The 12,606-nt window shown below is 44.0% G+C and overlaps 1 protein-coding gene across 2 annotated transcripts in view; it reads left to right on the top strand.

The window, feature by feature from the left end:
- LOC141148167 (uncharacterized) overlaps positions 1 to 12,317 on the top strand; it is a 113,083-nt gene extending 100,766 nt beyond the window's left edge. The window contains exons 4-7 of one of the 2 annotated variants that reach the window (XR_012245175.1): positions 143 to 364; positions 2,921 to 2,952; positions 7,703 to 7,799; positions 11,970 to 12,023. Coding sequence is in view for 1 of the 2 variants with exons in the window: in XM_073635354.1 (XP_073491455.1) it covers positions 143 to 364; positions 2,921 to 2,952; positions 7,725 to 7,799; positions 11,970 to 12,080 (440 nt within the window). In the remaining variant the exon portion in view is untranslated. Of the gene's footprint in view, positions 1 to 142; positions 365 to 2,920; positions 2,953 to 7,702; positions 7,800 to 11,969 lie in introns of both variants that reach the window. The other variant, XM_073635354.1, reaches the window with a different exon arrangement.
- Positions 12,318 to 12,606: the final 289 nt, after the last annotated feature.

The following is a 12,606-nucleotide window of genomic DNA, read 5'->3' as shown; positions in this document are numbered from 1 at the left end:
CCACAACTTCTTAATATAATGTTCACCTTAAATAAAGTTGTCTATACTTTGATCCAACACAGGATCTGAGGATATTATATTTTATGAACATTGCTTGTTGATAATACTACATGTTGTTTGTATGTCTGGATTTATTGAGCAGGTAGGAAGAGAGTCCTGGTTGTGATTGATGATCTGGAGGACAGCAGTGACCATGTGAAGATGGAAATCCTCAATAGCCAGCAAAGCATACAAAATCTGGCCGAGGAACTCTTCCTATTCAGCACAACAGAGAATGCTCTCCTTGGAGATATGACGACCAGCGGATATCAGAGCCAATCTGACCTCAAGAACAAGTTGGATCGCATGAAATCAATTATTGAAGGTAATAGGGAAACTCACTATAGTGAGCTTTTTGTCCCTTGAAATTGCATGTACATTTGTTCTGTGAGAATAGAGGGTAAATTGAATGTTAAAAGGCTATATTCTCTCCAGGACAATATTTTTGCTAAGATTAAGTGTAGTATCTGTTCTCATCAGTGACCAGTAGGGGTGATATGCTGTTGTTCCTGCTTGAACCGGGGCTGGAATGGCTAGCTATATAGTATCCCTGCTGGTATGATGGGGGCTCTGAAGGTTGGTACCGGCTGGAACAGAAACCGGGGTGCCCGCAGGCTGTCAGGGCATGGGAGTAATTCCCCAGAGAAAACTGGATAGGCCCTGTTCCTCCTGATTTGGATGGTTCTACCTTATCTGGCCATGAGCTGGGAGGGCAGAGAGTCCTGTCTGTGCCCCCTGGGAGTGGTCCCCATAGGGGTGTTCTTAGTAACACTTTGGTGTGTGACCCCACTGTGTGAAAAGGCTTATGGTCACAGTCACTACAACTTTTTCTGCACTGCGCCTTTTAGGGCTGGTCCTTTTGGCTAAGTCTAGGGCACTTTTTTGTCTTCCAGGCCTCAGGGCCTGGCCAGTGCACATGCACAGCCACTTATTTATTTTTAATTTATTTCCCCTCACTTTGTCACTCTTTAACTTTTGTGTGTTTTTTTTCTCACTAAGATTTAGGGTGTGAGTCCTTGGGCTTGCCCTGACGTCTAGGGGGAGGATGTGTGGCCCTCAGGTTCTCTTTGGGAGACCCCCTTGATCTAGTATTCGATGGTCGGCTTTGGATGACACAGAAGATTGGGGTCTGCCAGTCCTTCAGGCTAGGCTGACCAGTTGAACACTATGTCCCTGCCAGGAGCCTTGCGCAACGGAGGGAATCAGAGTAGAGGTCCTACCATTTCGGGGATTGGACAAAGCACACCCTTAAGTGCACTTTTTAGTGTGGGTTTCACATGCACGTTTTCTGCACACGTATTCACTCTTCCTTATAAATGAATAACATGCGACTTGGAGGGAAAGTAGCCCAATAGCCTTTGATTCTGCTCCCACCTGCACAGTTTCACAGGATGAATAGCTTGCCATTTTTCTAAAAGTACACCTCATAGATTTTGGGGGCAATAATTTGCATGCATCATGACCATTATTCCGCAGAGGGAGTATGCAACACAAAGGTCTTGCCCACCCACTTGTGTGACAATAGCAATTAATATTCGCTATTGTTTTCCTGATTCTCCTCCCGGAGAATCAGGAAGCGGGTCCTGAGACCCGTTACCCGATTGGTGGATAGGATAAGTGACCCTATTGGCCGCCTAGAAGGAGGAGGGAGGAGACGCATGGCGGAAGCCACCATGATGCAGAGGAGAAGCAGGGGAAGCCGCCGCCCGATGCACGGAGGAAGCGCTGCCCGTGACCTAGATAGGGTAAGTGTGGCTGGTGACCGACCAACCAGGGGGGGTGGCTGTGGGGGCATTGTTTGCCGCTAAACCCCCCCCTACCCCCCAAAAAAAATATACCACCAGGTGGTTTGGACTAGCGTCTGAAGATGTTGAATCTTTCCCACACATCACTGAAGCTGCTAGCTGATAGCAGTCTTAGTTCTTCTACACTATTGGAGTCCCTTCTTTCTTTTTGGCATCTACGGTTCATCTTCGCCGGACTTCTTTGGAAGCAACATTGATTGCCACATAGGAAGTGCCCCTGGGACTATATTCTCCGAACTGGCGCCCTGTTGTTGCTGATTATCCGTTCATGAAGGAGGGTGGTAGGACATCACACAGAGCTTCCAGTGGGACATCCCCTGAGATCCATATACTACTAAGCCTGTTTTGACTCCCCTGAATAAGGGTGGTCGCAGGCTTTCCGGTAAGCCTCCATTACTTTATCACCAGGTGGTGGGCAGCACTAGCGGTGGAATATTGATGCACAACTCCTGCATTGAGCATCATAATTTTTGGACTCTACTTCTCACCTTCACTTTACTATATGAACTGTTTTTTATCATATTTGTCTTCACCATATCTTTTGCAAATTATTTATGAGCACTCAATTGATTGATTTCATATCGGCCATTTTTTTGGCTGTCATTCACTGTTGTTGGTCACTTTGTTTTATTTTTGACATAACACATTTTACACTTGTGACAATTTTCCAGCGCTGCACTGTTCTTTGTACAATCTTTCCAAATGATAATATGTCAAATACACAGTATAGCAAACTTCCGGAAAAAACTGCAAAGTTTTTCAAATCCATCCGGACTAACAAATATACGAAACGAAGAGATACAAAATGAATTCCGAAGACAAAATGGGTCAACATAATGAATGTGATTATATAGAGTTCTTCAATGTATGAATGCATCCAAAATTAAACACAAATTTCTGGCGTGCACATGTCTACTAGTGGGAGTGTACAATAATGTGACACTGCATACAGACCATATGCCAACAGCATTGTCACCCGCATCATGGAAGAGGCTCAGGCTTTCATTTTTTTTTCATGGCAGCCTGAATTTTATCAGCAGAATGAAATCTCATTGTTACCTCTGTATCTCCTACAGGCAAGAAAGAAGAATCCAGATCAGTTAGCTGGGTAAGTACCATTCAGTCAAACTTCTACTGGTTAACTATTGCATGTAAGCGTTTTGTATTTTCATATCCAGCCAGCAGTTGGAGCCCTCAGCACCTTTTCACACATCCACCAGCCACTCCTTTGTCCCCCTTTTGAAAGATAAATCTGTTGTTTACAGAGCTCAATATCTCAAACTGAAAGTTCCACACACCTTCTGACCGAATGCGGTGGCTCCGCCCCTCCCTCTCTGCCTGCCTGCTTCTTTGACAAACTGTATGGAGAGTCAATAAGAGAAAGACAGCCTGAAAGTAAACAGTTCCTGCTGTGCTCTCTTTATAGAAAATCCCTAGTGTCACGGGTAAATCCTGCACTGAATGTTAGAATGTAAAATAGAGGTTTTAAATAATAAAAAAGGAAAAAAAAAAAAAAGAGACAGAAACATAGAAACATAGAAAAGTGACGGCAGAAGGAGTAGTCCATCGAGTCTGCCCATTTTATTTTTTAATTATTTATTTATTTATGTATTTATTTTTGTATTTTTTTTTCCTTTCTTTTCATCAACCTTGTTGTCTGAGTATAGAGATATGTTTATCTCAAGCATGTTTGAAGCCATTTACTGTTGACTGTCTCACTACCTCTGCTGTTAGTTTATTCCAAACATCAACTACCCTTTCGGTAAAATAATACTTTCTACAGATATAAAAAAGTTTTTAAAAATACTTTCTAAGATATAAAATTCTTAATTCTATAACGTTTTTATAAAATATAATTTTAAGACATAAAATGATTTTAAACATTAAAAAAAAATAAAAAAATGAGCCCTAATCATAATAGTTTACCTTTAAAGTGTATATATACCCAAGAACAAAAATGTAATAGTCTCTAGATATGGTGGCTGCATTAGTTTTCTTTTTTGGCTTTTTTTTAATATAAAATTTCTTCTGCAAACTATTACTCTCCCAGTCCCCATGTCAGGGACATGAAGAAAGGTAGATGTCCATAGTTTACCTGGGTGACCAACAACGCTTGGACAAGTTCCTCTGGAGCTCAGGACGAGGATGCCGAAGCCCCCCTCCCAGCAGGGACTACAAAAACTAACACAAATTTAAAATAGTAAGAAAAAAAAAAGGGAGTGAATACCTCTTCTTTCTGCCTCAGCCTGTGCACAGCCCTGGTGGCAACCATGGCCCCCTTTCGCCTGAAAAGAAGAAAACGAATGCAGCCACTACATGTAAGGACTGATAATCTGCAGTGTATATATTTTTTGTTTTGGAGTTTTAATGCACATTAATCACTTCAGCCCCGGAAGATTTGGCTGCTTAATATTTTTCCTCAGTTTAGGCCAATATGTATTCTTCTACATATTTTTGGTAAAAAAAAATTGCAATAAGCGTATATTGATTGGTTTGCGCAAAAGTAACAGAGTCTACAAAATAGGGGATGGATTTATGGCATTATTACATTTGTATTATTTATTATTATTATTATTATTATTATTTTTTACTAGTAATGGCAGTGATCTGCATTTTTTTTATCGGGACTGCGACATTGTGGTGGACACATTGGACACTTTTGACACATTTTTTAAACGATTGACAATTATACAGCGATCGGTGCTATAAAAATGCACTGATTACTGTATAATTGTCACTGGCAGGGAAGGGGGCACTGACACTAGGGGGCGATCAAGGGGTTACCTGTGTTCCCTAGGTGTGTGATAACTGTGGGGGGATGGGACTAACTAGGGGAGGAGAGAGATCGGTGTTCATACATAGTATGAACACACAATCTCTCTCCTCTCCCCTGAGAGAACCGGGATTTGTGTGTTTGCACACACAGATCCTGGTTCTCGCTCTGTTACGAGCGATCGCGGGTGCCTGGCGGTCATCGCGCCCGCCGGGCACTCACATTCGCTCCGGGCACACGCTGCGGGCGCGCGCGCCTCCTACAGCTTCTTAAAGGGCCGACATACAGTTACGGCGGTTCGGCCAGAGGAGCCAACCTGCGGCAGCTGGTCTGAAACCCAGTTAAAAGAGAAGTGTGGGTTAAAAAAAAAACAAAACATTTATACTCGCCTAGGTGGGTGCAGCATTGGTCCAATGTTGCATCTGTCTGCCGCCACCTTTAAGACAGAGAACTGAGCAATCACATGACCGCTGATCACTCAGTTCTCAGTCTTCAGTGAGCAGAGTGTGGTGACTGTCGGTCACTGGATCTCTGCTCTGCCCCTCCAGTGCTCACTGGAGCACTGGGCTGTGGTGGGGCCGGGAGCAGCTGGCCGATCAGACATCTGGTTGGATTCCGACATTAAAGTTGGGATCTCTCCAGAGTATGGACTGGATCTGTGATGTCAGAAACAGCAGGCTTTAGGCCACAGCCGGCTGAATCTTGGTCGCAGCCTCAGGAGAACTAAGTGCATTCCTTTGACCCACAAGAGAGAGAAAAGAGCTTTGACCCTACTTTTAACTTTTTAACAAGAGGATTGTGTTTGACCAATAAAGTTTTGACATTTAAAGCGGTTGCAAACGCTGGATGATTTTTTTTTTTTTTTTTTACCCTGCAAGGTAAAGGCATAATGTGCTAGTATGCACCACATACTAGCACATTATGTTAAACTTGCCTTAAAACGAAGCCATCCCACACCGGGAGGTCAAATCTAGAAGCCGCTTCCATATTCACCCGTCTTGCTTACGGGGTTCGCAGAATCCGGCTCTGTGACTGGCCAGAGCCGTGATGACGTCACTCACGCACATGTGTGTGGGAGCCGCTGGTCACGGCATGGGGCTATGAAGGCATGGGTGGCCGTTCCTTCAGAGCGCATGTGCCAGTGATGTCACTGCCTGCATGTAATGTAGATATCTCCTAAACGGCGCACGTTGAGGAGATATTTATGTTACCTACAGGAAAGCCTGATTATAGGCTTACCTATAGGTAAAAGTCATGCATGGAAGTTAACTTCCACTTTAATTGTACATGTATACTGAGTATCATATGTGACATTTCTGAGGTGCAGGAAGTATGTAGACGACGTGTACCAAACATGGAGGAGCTTTAGTGTCCAGCTCCCTGCCACAACCAGAGGACAACCAGAGGACATAGATGGAAATGGGGAGGGTGGGCCAGATGGACAGGGCGACTGAGAATTAGAAGACGCACAAGAGATGTGTTACAGGTAGAAATGATTATAAAGATGAATTTTCCCTTTGAACAAGGATGTCCATCCTGTTCCTGGGTCACGTGACCAATAAGTCTCTAGTATATATACGCTGAGCTATCAGAAGTATGAGCCTAAATACTAAAATATAATGCTATAAAATAATTTAAAGTGATAATAGTGCAATACATGTAAATAATAATGTCATAATATAATAATAAATAATCATACAATATTGTGATACAATAAAATAAAGTGACAATGTGCCATCACGTGATGAATGACTGTATGTTTAAAACACAAAAGTCCATAGGATCATAGAAAGCAAGTGATCCAAACTCCTCAAGATAAGGTAAAGTGAAAGTGCTTCAATTTGCTGTGCAAAGTTCAAAATGATGGCAATCTATAAGTGCTTCATAAAAGCCATTGCAATTCGGAAAATGCTGTGAAGATGTTCAAATAACAAAACGCTGTGTTCTCACTCAGGTGCTCCCCCCCAGGTATTGGATGCTCACCTTAGAGCCTGTGACTTTGCTGTTAAGCCTGGTCAATACACGCATTAGAACCACTTCTGGGTTCAGCAGTATATCCGGAATCCTGGACTGGTCCCCATTTATACCTCAGTATGTTAATAGAGAAAGGAGGACTTCATAGTGTAGTATGTTAGAACAATTTATTGAAACACAATATTGCCCCCTGAGGAAGATAGGAAACCCCTTGTATCGACACGCATTGGGGAAGGGGACAGGACGGAACGTGTGGCAGGCTATCTGCCGGGAATGATCAGCACACCATCCCGTTATCGGCCAGTTTTCTCCAACTCATTCACGCTTGTTGTAGAGTGGCGCACTGACACACCTGGCTATTGTGAGTACCCTGTTCCGGATTTTTTATTGTGTTTCAATAAATTGTTTTAACATACTACACTATGAAGTCCTCCTTTCTCTATTGACATACCGAGGTATAAGTGGGGACCAGTCCAGGATTCCGGATATACTGCTGAACCCAGAAGTGGTTCTAAGGCGTGTATTGACCAGGCTTAAGAGCAAGGTCACACGCTCTAAGGTGAGCGTCCAATACCTGGGGGGAGCACCTGAGTGAGAACACGGCATCTTGTTATTGGATCACCTTCACAGCATTTTCTGAGAATTGCAATATATTTTATGAAGCACTTATAGATTGTCATCATTTTGAACTTTGCACAGCAAATTGAAGCACTTTCACTTTACCTTATCTTGAGGAGTTTGGATCAATTGCTTTCTATGATTCTATGGACTTTTGTGTTTTAAACATACAGTCATTCATCACGTGATTGCACATTGTCACTTTATTTTATTTCATCGCAATATTGCATGATTATTTATTATTATATTATGACATTATTATTTACATGTATTGCACTATTATCACTTTAAATTATTTTATAGTATTATATTTTAGTATTTAGACTCATACTTCTGATAGCGCAGTGTATATATACTAGATTGGATTACCCCTGCATGCTGTATGAGACATGTGTAACTCTTACAGCTGATTTATAAGAGTAAAGAGATATTACTGGATTTAGAGTTAGTGGAGGCTCGTAGGACATTTTTGATTTTATTGACCAATAAGTCTCCCTTCCATTTGTTCAATACAGCGTGAAGAAACAATAATTTCAATGCCAGATCCAGGACCCGATACTCAAACACTGAGAAAACGATACCGCTCTTCAGTAAGGATACAAGTTCTTTTGCTTTATGTTCTTCCTATGTTCTCCAAATTTGGGTCATGACTCTACAATGAATCAGTGTAAGCAAACTTTCATCAGTTTGCAATTTGGCTACAAGGTAGAGATTAGCTGAGCTGCACATTCAGAAGAGTTGGTAATGGGCGTTCCCAGAAATTCAGCAAACTTTCTTCCAGGACCTCACATTTACATAGTAATTCTGGTTGAAAAAAGACAAGTCCATCTAGTTCAACCCAAAAAAAAAAAGGGAAAAAAAAAATGATACAATCCTATATACACCAGGGGCATTGCTAGGTCTACAAAAGATCTGGGGCTAGAGCCCATAGCAGCGAAGTGAACAAGGTTGTACGTTTGGGTAGTATACACACATATATATGTGTGTGTGTGTGTGTGTATATGTGTGTGTATATATATATATATATATATATATATATATACATATGGGACAGAAAGTATTCAGACCCCCTTAAATTTTTCACTCTTTATTATATTGCAGCCATTTGGTAGAATCATTTAAGTTAATTTTTTTTCCTCATTAATGTACACATAGCACCACATATTGACAGAAAAACACAGAATTGTTGACATTTTTGCAGATTTATTAAAAAAGAAAACCTGAAATATCACATGGTCCTAAGTATTCAGACCCTTTGCTGTGACACTCATATATATAACTCAGGTGCTGTCCATTTCTTCTGATCATCCTTGAGATGGTTCTACACCTTCATGTGAGTCCAGCTGTGTTTGATTATACTGATTGGACTTGATTAGGAAAGCCACACACCTGTCTATATAAGACCTTACAGCTCACAGTGCATGTCAGAGCAAATGAGAATCATGAGGTCAAAGGAACTGCCTGAAGAGCTCAGAGAGAGAATTGTGGCAAGGCACAGATCTAGCCAAGGTTACAAAAAAAATTTCTGCTACACTTAAGGTTCCTAAGAGCACAGTGGCCTCCATAATCCTTAAATGGAAGACGTTTGGGACGACCAGAACCCTTCCTAGAGCTGGCCGTCTGGCCAAACTGAGCTATCAGGGGAGAAGAGCCTTGGTGAGAGAGGTAAAGAAGAACCCAAAGATCACAGTGGCTGAGCTCCAGAGATGCAGTCGGGAGATGGGAGAAAGTTGTAGAAAGTCAACCATCACTGCAGCCCTCCGCCAGTCGGGGCTTTATGGCAGAGTGGCCCGACGGAAGCCTCTCCTCAGTGCAAGACACATGAAAGCCCACATGGAGTTTGCTAAAAAACACCTGAAGGACTCCAAGATGGTGAGAAATAAGATTCTCTGGTCTGATGAGACCAAGATAGAACTTTTTGGCCTTAATTCTAAGCGGTATGTGTGGAGAAAACCAGGCACTGCTCATCACCTGTCCAATACAGTCCCAACAGTGAAGCATGGTGGTGGCAGCATCATGCTGTGGGGGTGTTTTTCAGCTGCAGGGACAGGACGACTGGTTGCAATCGAGGGAAAGATGAATGCGGCCAAGTACAGGGATATCCAGGACAAAAACCTTCTCCAGAGTGCTCAGGACCTCAGACTGGGCCGAAGGTTTATCTTCCAACAAGACAATGACCCTAAGCACACAGCTAAAATAACGAAGGAGTGGCTTCACAACAACTCCGTGACTGTTCTTGAATGGCCCAGCCAGAGCCCGGACTTAAACCCAATTGAGTATCTCTGAAGAGACCTAAAAATGGCCGTCCACCAACGTTTACCATCCAACCTGACAGAACTGGAGAGGATCTGCAAGGAGGAATGGCAGAGGATCCCCAAATCCAGGTGTGAAAAACTTGTTGCATCTTTCCCAAAAAGACTCATGGCTGTATTAGATCAAAAGTGTGCTTCTACTAAATACTGAGCAAAGGGTCTGAATACTTAGGACCATGTGATATTTCAGTTTTTCTTTTTTAATAAATCTGCAAAAATGTCAACAATTCTGTGTTTTTCTGTCAATATGGGGTGCTGTGTGTACAATATGGGGTGCTGTGTGTACAATATGGGGTGCTGTGTGTACAATATGGGGGGCTGTGTGTACAATATGGGGGTGCTGTGTGTACAATATGGGGTGCTGTGTGTACAATATGGGGTGCTGTGTGTACAATATGGAGTGCTGTTGTGTACAATAAGGGGGGCTGTGTGTATAATATTGGGGCGCTGTGTGTCACGTACCTGGTGGGTTGTGAGCCTGAAGTGCAGAGAAGGACCTCCCTTACAGCTCCCACTCCTGTTCCTCTGGAATGGAGACAGAAGGCCAGGAGTGAGGAGTGGTATGGGTGCCTGGCAGGATCGACAGTCACCGGAAGTTCAGGAGTGGTGACACCCTCTGGGTCCAGAAGCTGTAGAGGACGCTGAATCACAGAGAGGTCCGGAACCACAGCAGATAAGGAAGCAGGTAAGTAAGCAGGTAAGTAAGCAGGACTGGAACCAGGAACAAAGCAGCAGGTAGTAGCCTGGAACGCTGGACTGGAACCTGGAACAAGCAGCAGGTAGTAGCCTGGAACACTGGACTGGAACCTGGAACAAGGCAGCAGGTAGTAGCCTGGAACACTGGACTGGAACCAGGAACAAGACAGCAGGTAGTAGACTGGAACGCTGGACTGGAACCAGGAACAAGCAGCAGGTAGTAGACTGGAACGCTGGACTGGAACCTGGAACAAGCAGCAGGTAGTAGCCTGGAACACTGGACTGGAACCTGGAACAAGGCAGCAGGTAGTAGCCTGGAACGCTGGACTGGAACCAGGAACAAGGCAGCAGGTAGTAGACTGGAACGCTGGACTGGAACCAGGAACAAGGCAGCAGGTAGTAGACTGGAACGCTGGATACAGGTGTCAGACTGAAGGGTGGTCAAACAAGCCAGAGGTCGGTATCGGTCGATCAGCAGAGGTACCAGGGACAACACAGAGGGATGGTCAGGCAAGCCAAGAGGGTCTGGTGCAGGCGGATAGCAGGATGGTCTAACAGGAAGCCGGGTCAGATAGGCAGAGTACACAGGTCAGATCAGGTTAAGGCACACGGAACGCTGTAGAGCAGACAGCGGGGATGGAGTGTGACAGGCCGGTTTAAATAGCCCGCCTGGCACTAGCGGGAGTGCGCGTGCGCGTGCCCGTGCGTGACAGCACCCGTGAACGCGTGCGCATGCGCAGTGGAACCCGCGGCCGTGTCCCCCTGCGTCTGGATCGCTGATTATTGGCAGGATCTTCATGACACTGTGTGTACAATATGGGGGGCTGTGTGTACAATATGGGGGGCTGTGTGTACATTAATGAGGAAAAAAATGAACTTAAATGATTTTAGCAAATGGCTGCAATATAACAAAGAGTGAAAAATTTAAGGGGATCGGAATACTTTCCGTCCCCACTATATATATATATATATATATAATATAATCGTTACATCAGGATCCCCAGAGAGCCCTCCTCTTAAATCAGGGTCCCCAGAACCCCCCTCTTTACATCAGGTTCCCCAGAGAGGCTCCCCCTTACATCAGGGTCTCCAGAGCCCCCTTCATTTCATCAGGGTCCCCAGAGAGGCCCCCTCTTACTTTAGTTTCCCTAGAGATCCCCTCACCTATATTAGGGTCCCCAAAGCCCCCCTCATTACATCAGGGTCCCCAGAGAACCTTCCCCTTACATCAGTGTCCCCAGAGAGAGGGTGGGCAGTGAGAGATAATGTAATCTTTCTGCTGCCCGCAGCTGCACAGCGAGGGGGCAACAGCGGTAATGCAGGCCGGGTGGTGAGAGATGATGTCATCTCTCTGCTCTCTCACTCGCCCGCCCGCTCTCTGGCTCTTTTCCGTGCTGCCCGCCGGCTGGCTCTCTGGCTCGGTCATGCTGCCCGCCTGATCTCCGGCTCTGTGCTGCGGCCTGCCTCCTGTCCAGCTCTCCTGTTCTGCCTGCCGGCTCTCTGGCTCTGTCATGCGGCCCACCGCACTCGCGGCCCAGCTGCAGGGATGCCGCGGCCCAGTGGTTGGGGACCCCTGCAGAGACTCAGGGCTATGGGTCCTAGATTCAGGGCTATAGCCCCAGAAGCCACCCCCTAGCGACGCCACTGGCCTGATATATGGTCACACTATGACGCATCAAAAAGGTGGAAAAGGGCGGGGCTACATCTTCTGTTTCTCTTTGATCCTAATTGTGGTTTTCTTTTCCTTTTCAGATGTGTACGATTGGTATCGGTATCGTTATCAGCATTTTTGTTGTTGCACTCCTGCCGTTTTGTACTACTATTAAAAAGAAAGAAGAAAAAACTGCGCTTGGAAGAACCTAGTAAGCAGCGGCTTATTGTGGGATATGCACAAAACAAATACGGAACAGAGAAGCTGTGCAAAAAATGTAAAAATTTATATTAAACCTGAAAAGAATATTTACTTTTCAGTATAAGCTATGAAGCAAAAAATATATAGAGTATATATATATTAAACTAATTGTGAAAACAAATTTTTGTGAAAAAAATTTATATCAATACAAGACATATATAAAAATTAGACTTCTTGTGATAGTGCTGAATAAAGTCCAAAATAATGAATGTTCCAATAATTCAAAAATAACACTCAGTGATTTGACATAACGAAGTGAATCCCCAACTGATGAATTACATGCTTACCAGAAAGGTGAGCCAATTAGACTGATGGCTTAAACCCAGCCCGGGCCTTGATTGGAAAATAGTCACAATATGATGGATTCGTAGCAGACTTAAATCACAGGATAACGTTGATTCCACATTACGAAATCATCCCGGAAAAGAAAATAAATATGGCATAGCGTAACATTGTCACAGGTAAGCAATTAAGATA

The sequence above is a fragment of the Aquarana catesbeiana genome, linkage group LG06, assembly GCF_042186555.1.
Source record: "Aquarana catesbeiana isolate 2022-GZ linkage group LG06, ASM4218655v1, whole genome shotgun sequence".
Classification (NCBI taxonomy): Eukaryota; Metazoa; Chordata; class Amphibia; order Anura; family Ranidae; genus Aquarana; species Aquarana catesbeiana.
Note: the sequence above shows the minus strand (reverse complement) of the source record. Positions and strands in the feature narration are given on the sequence as shown.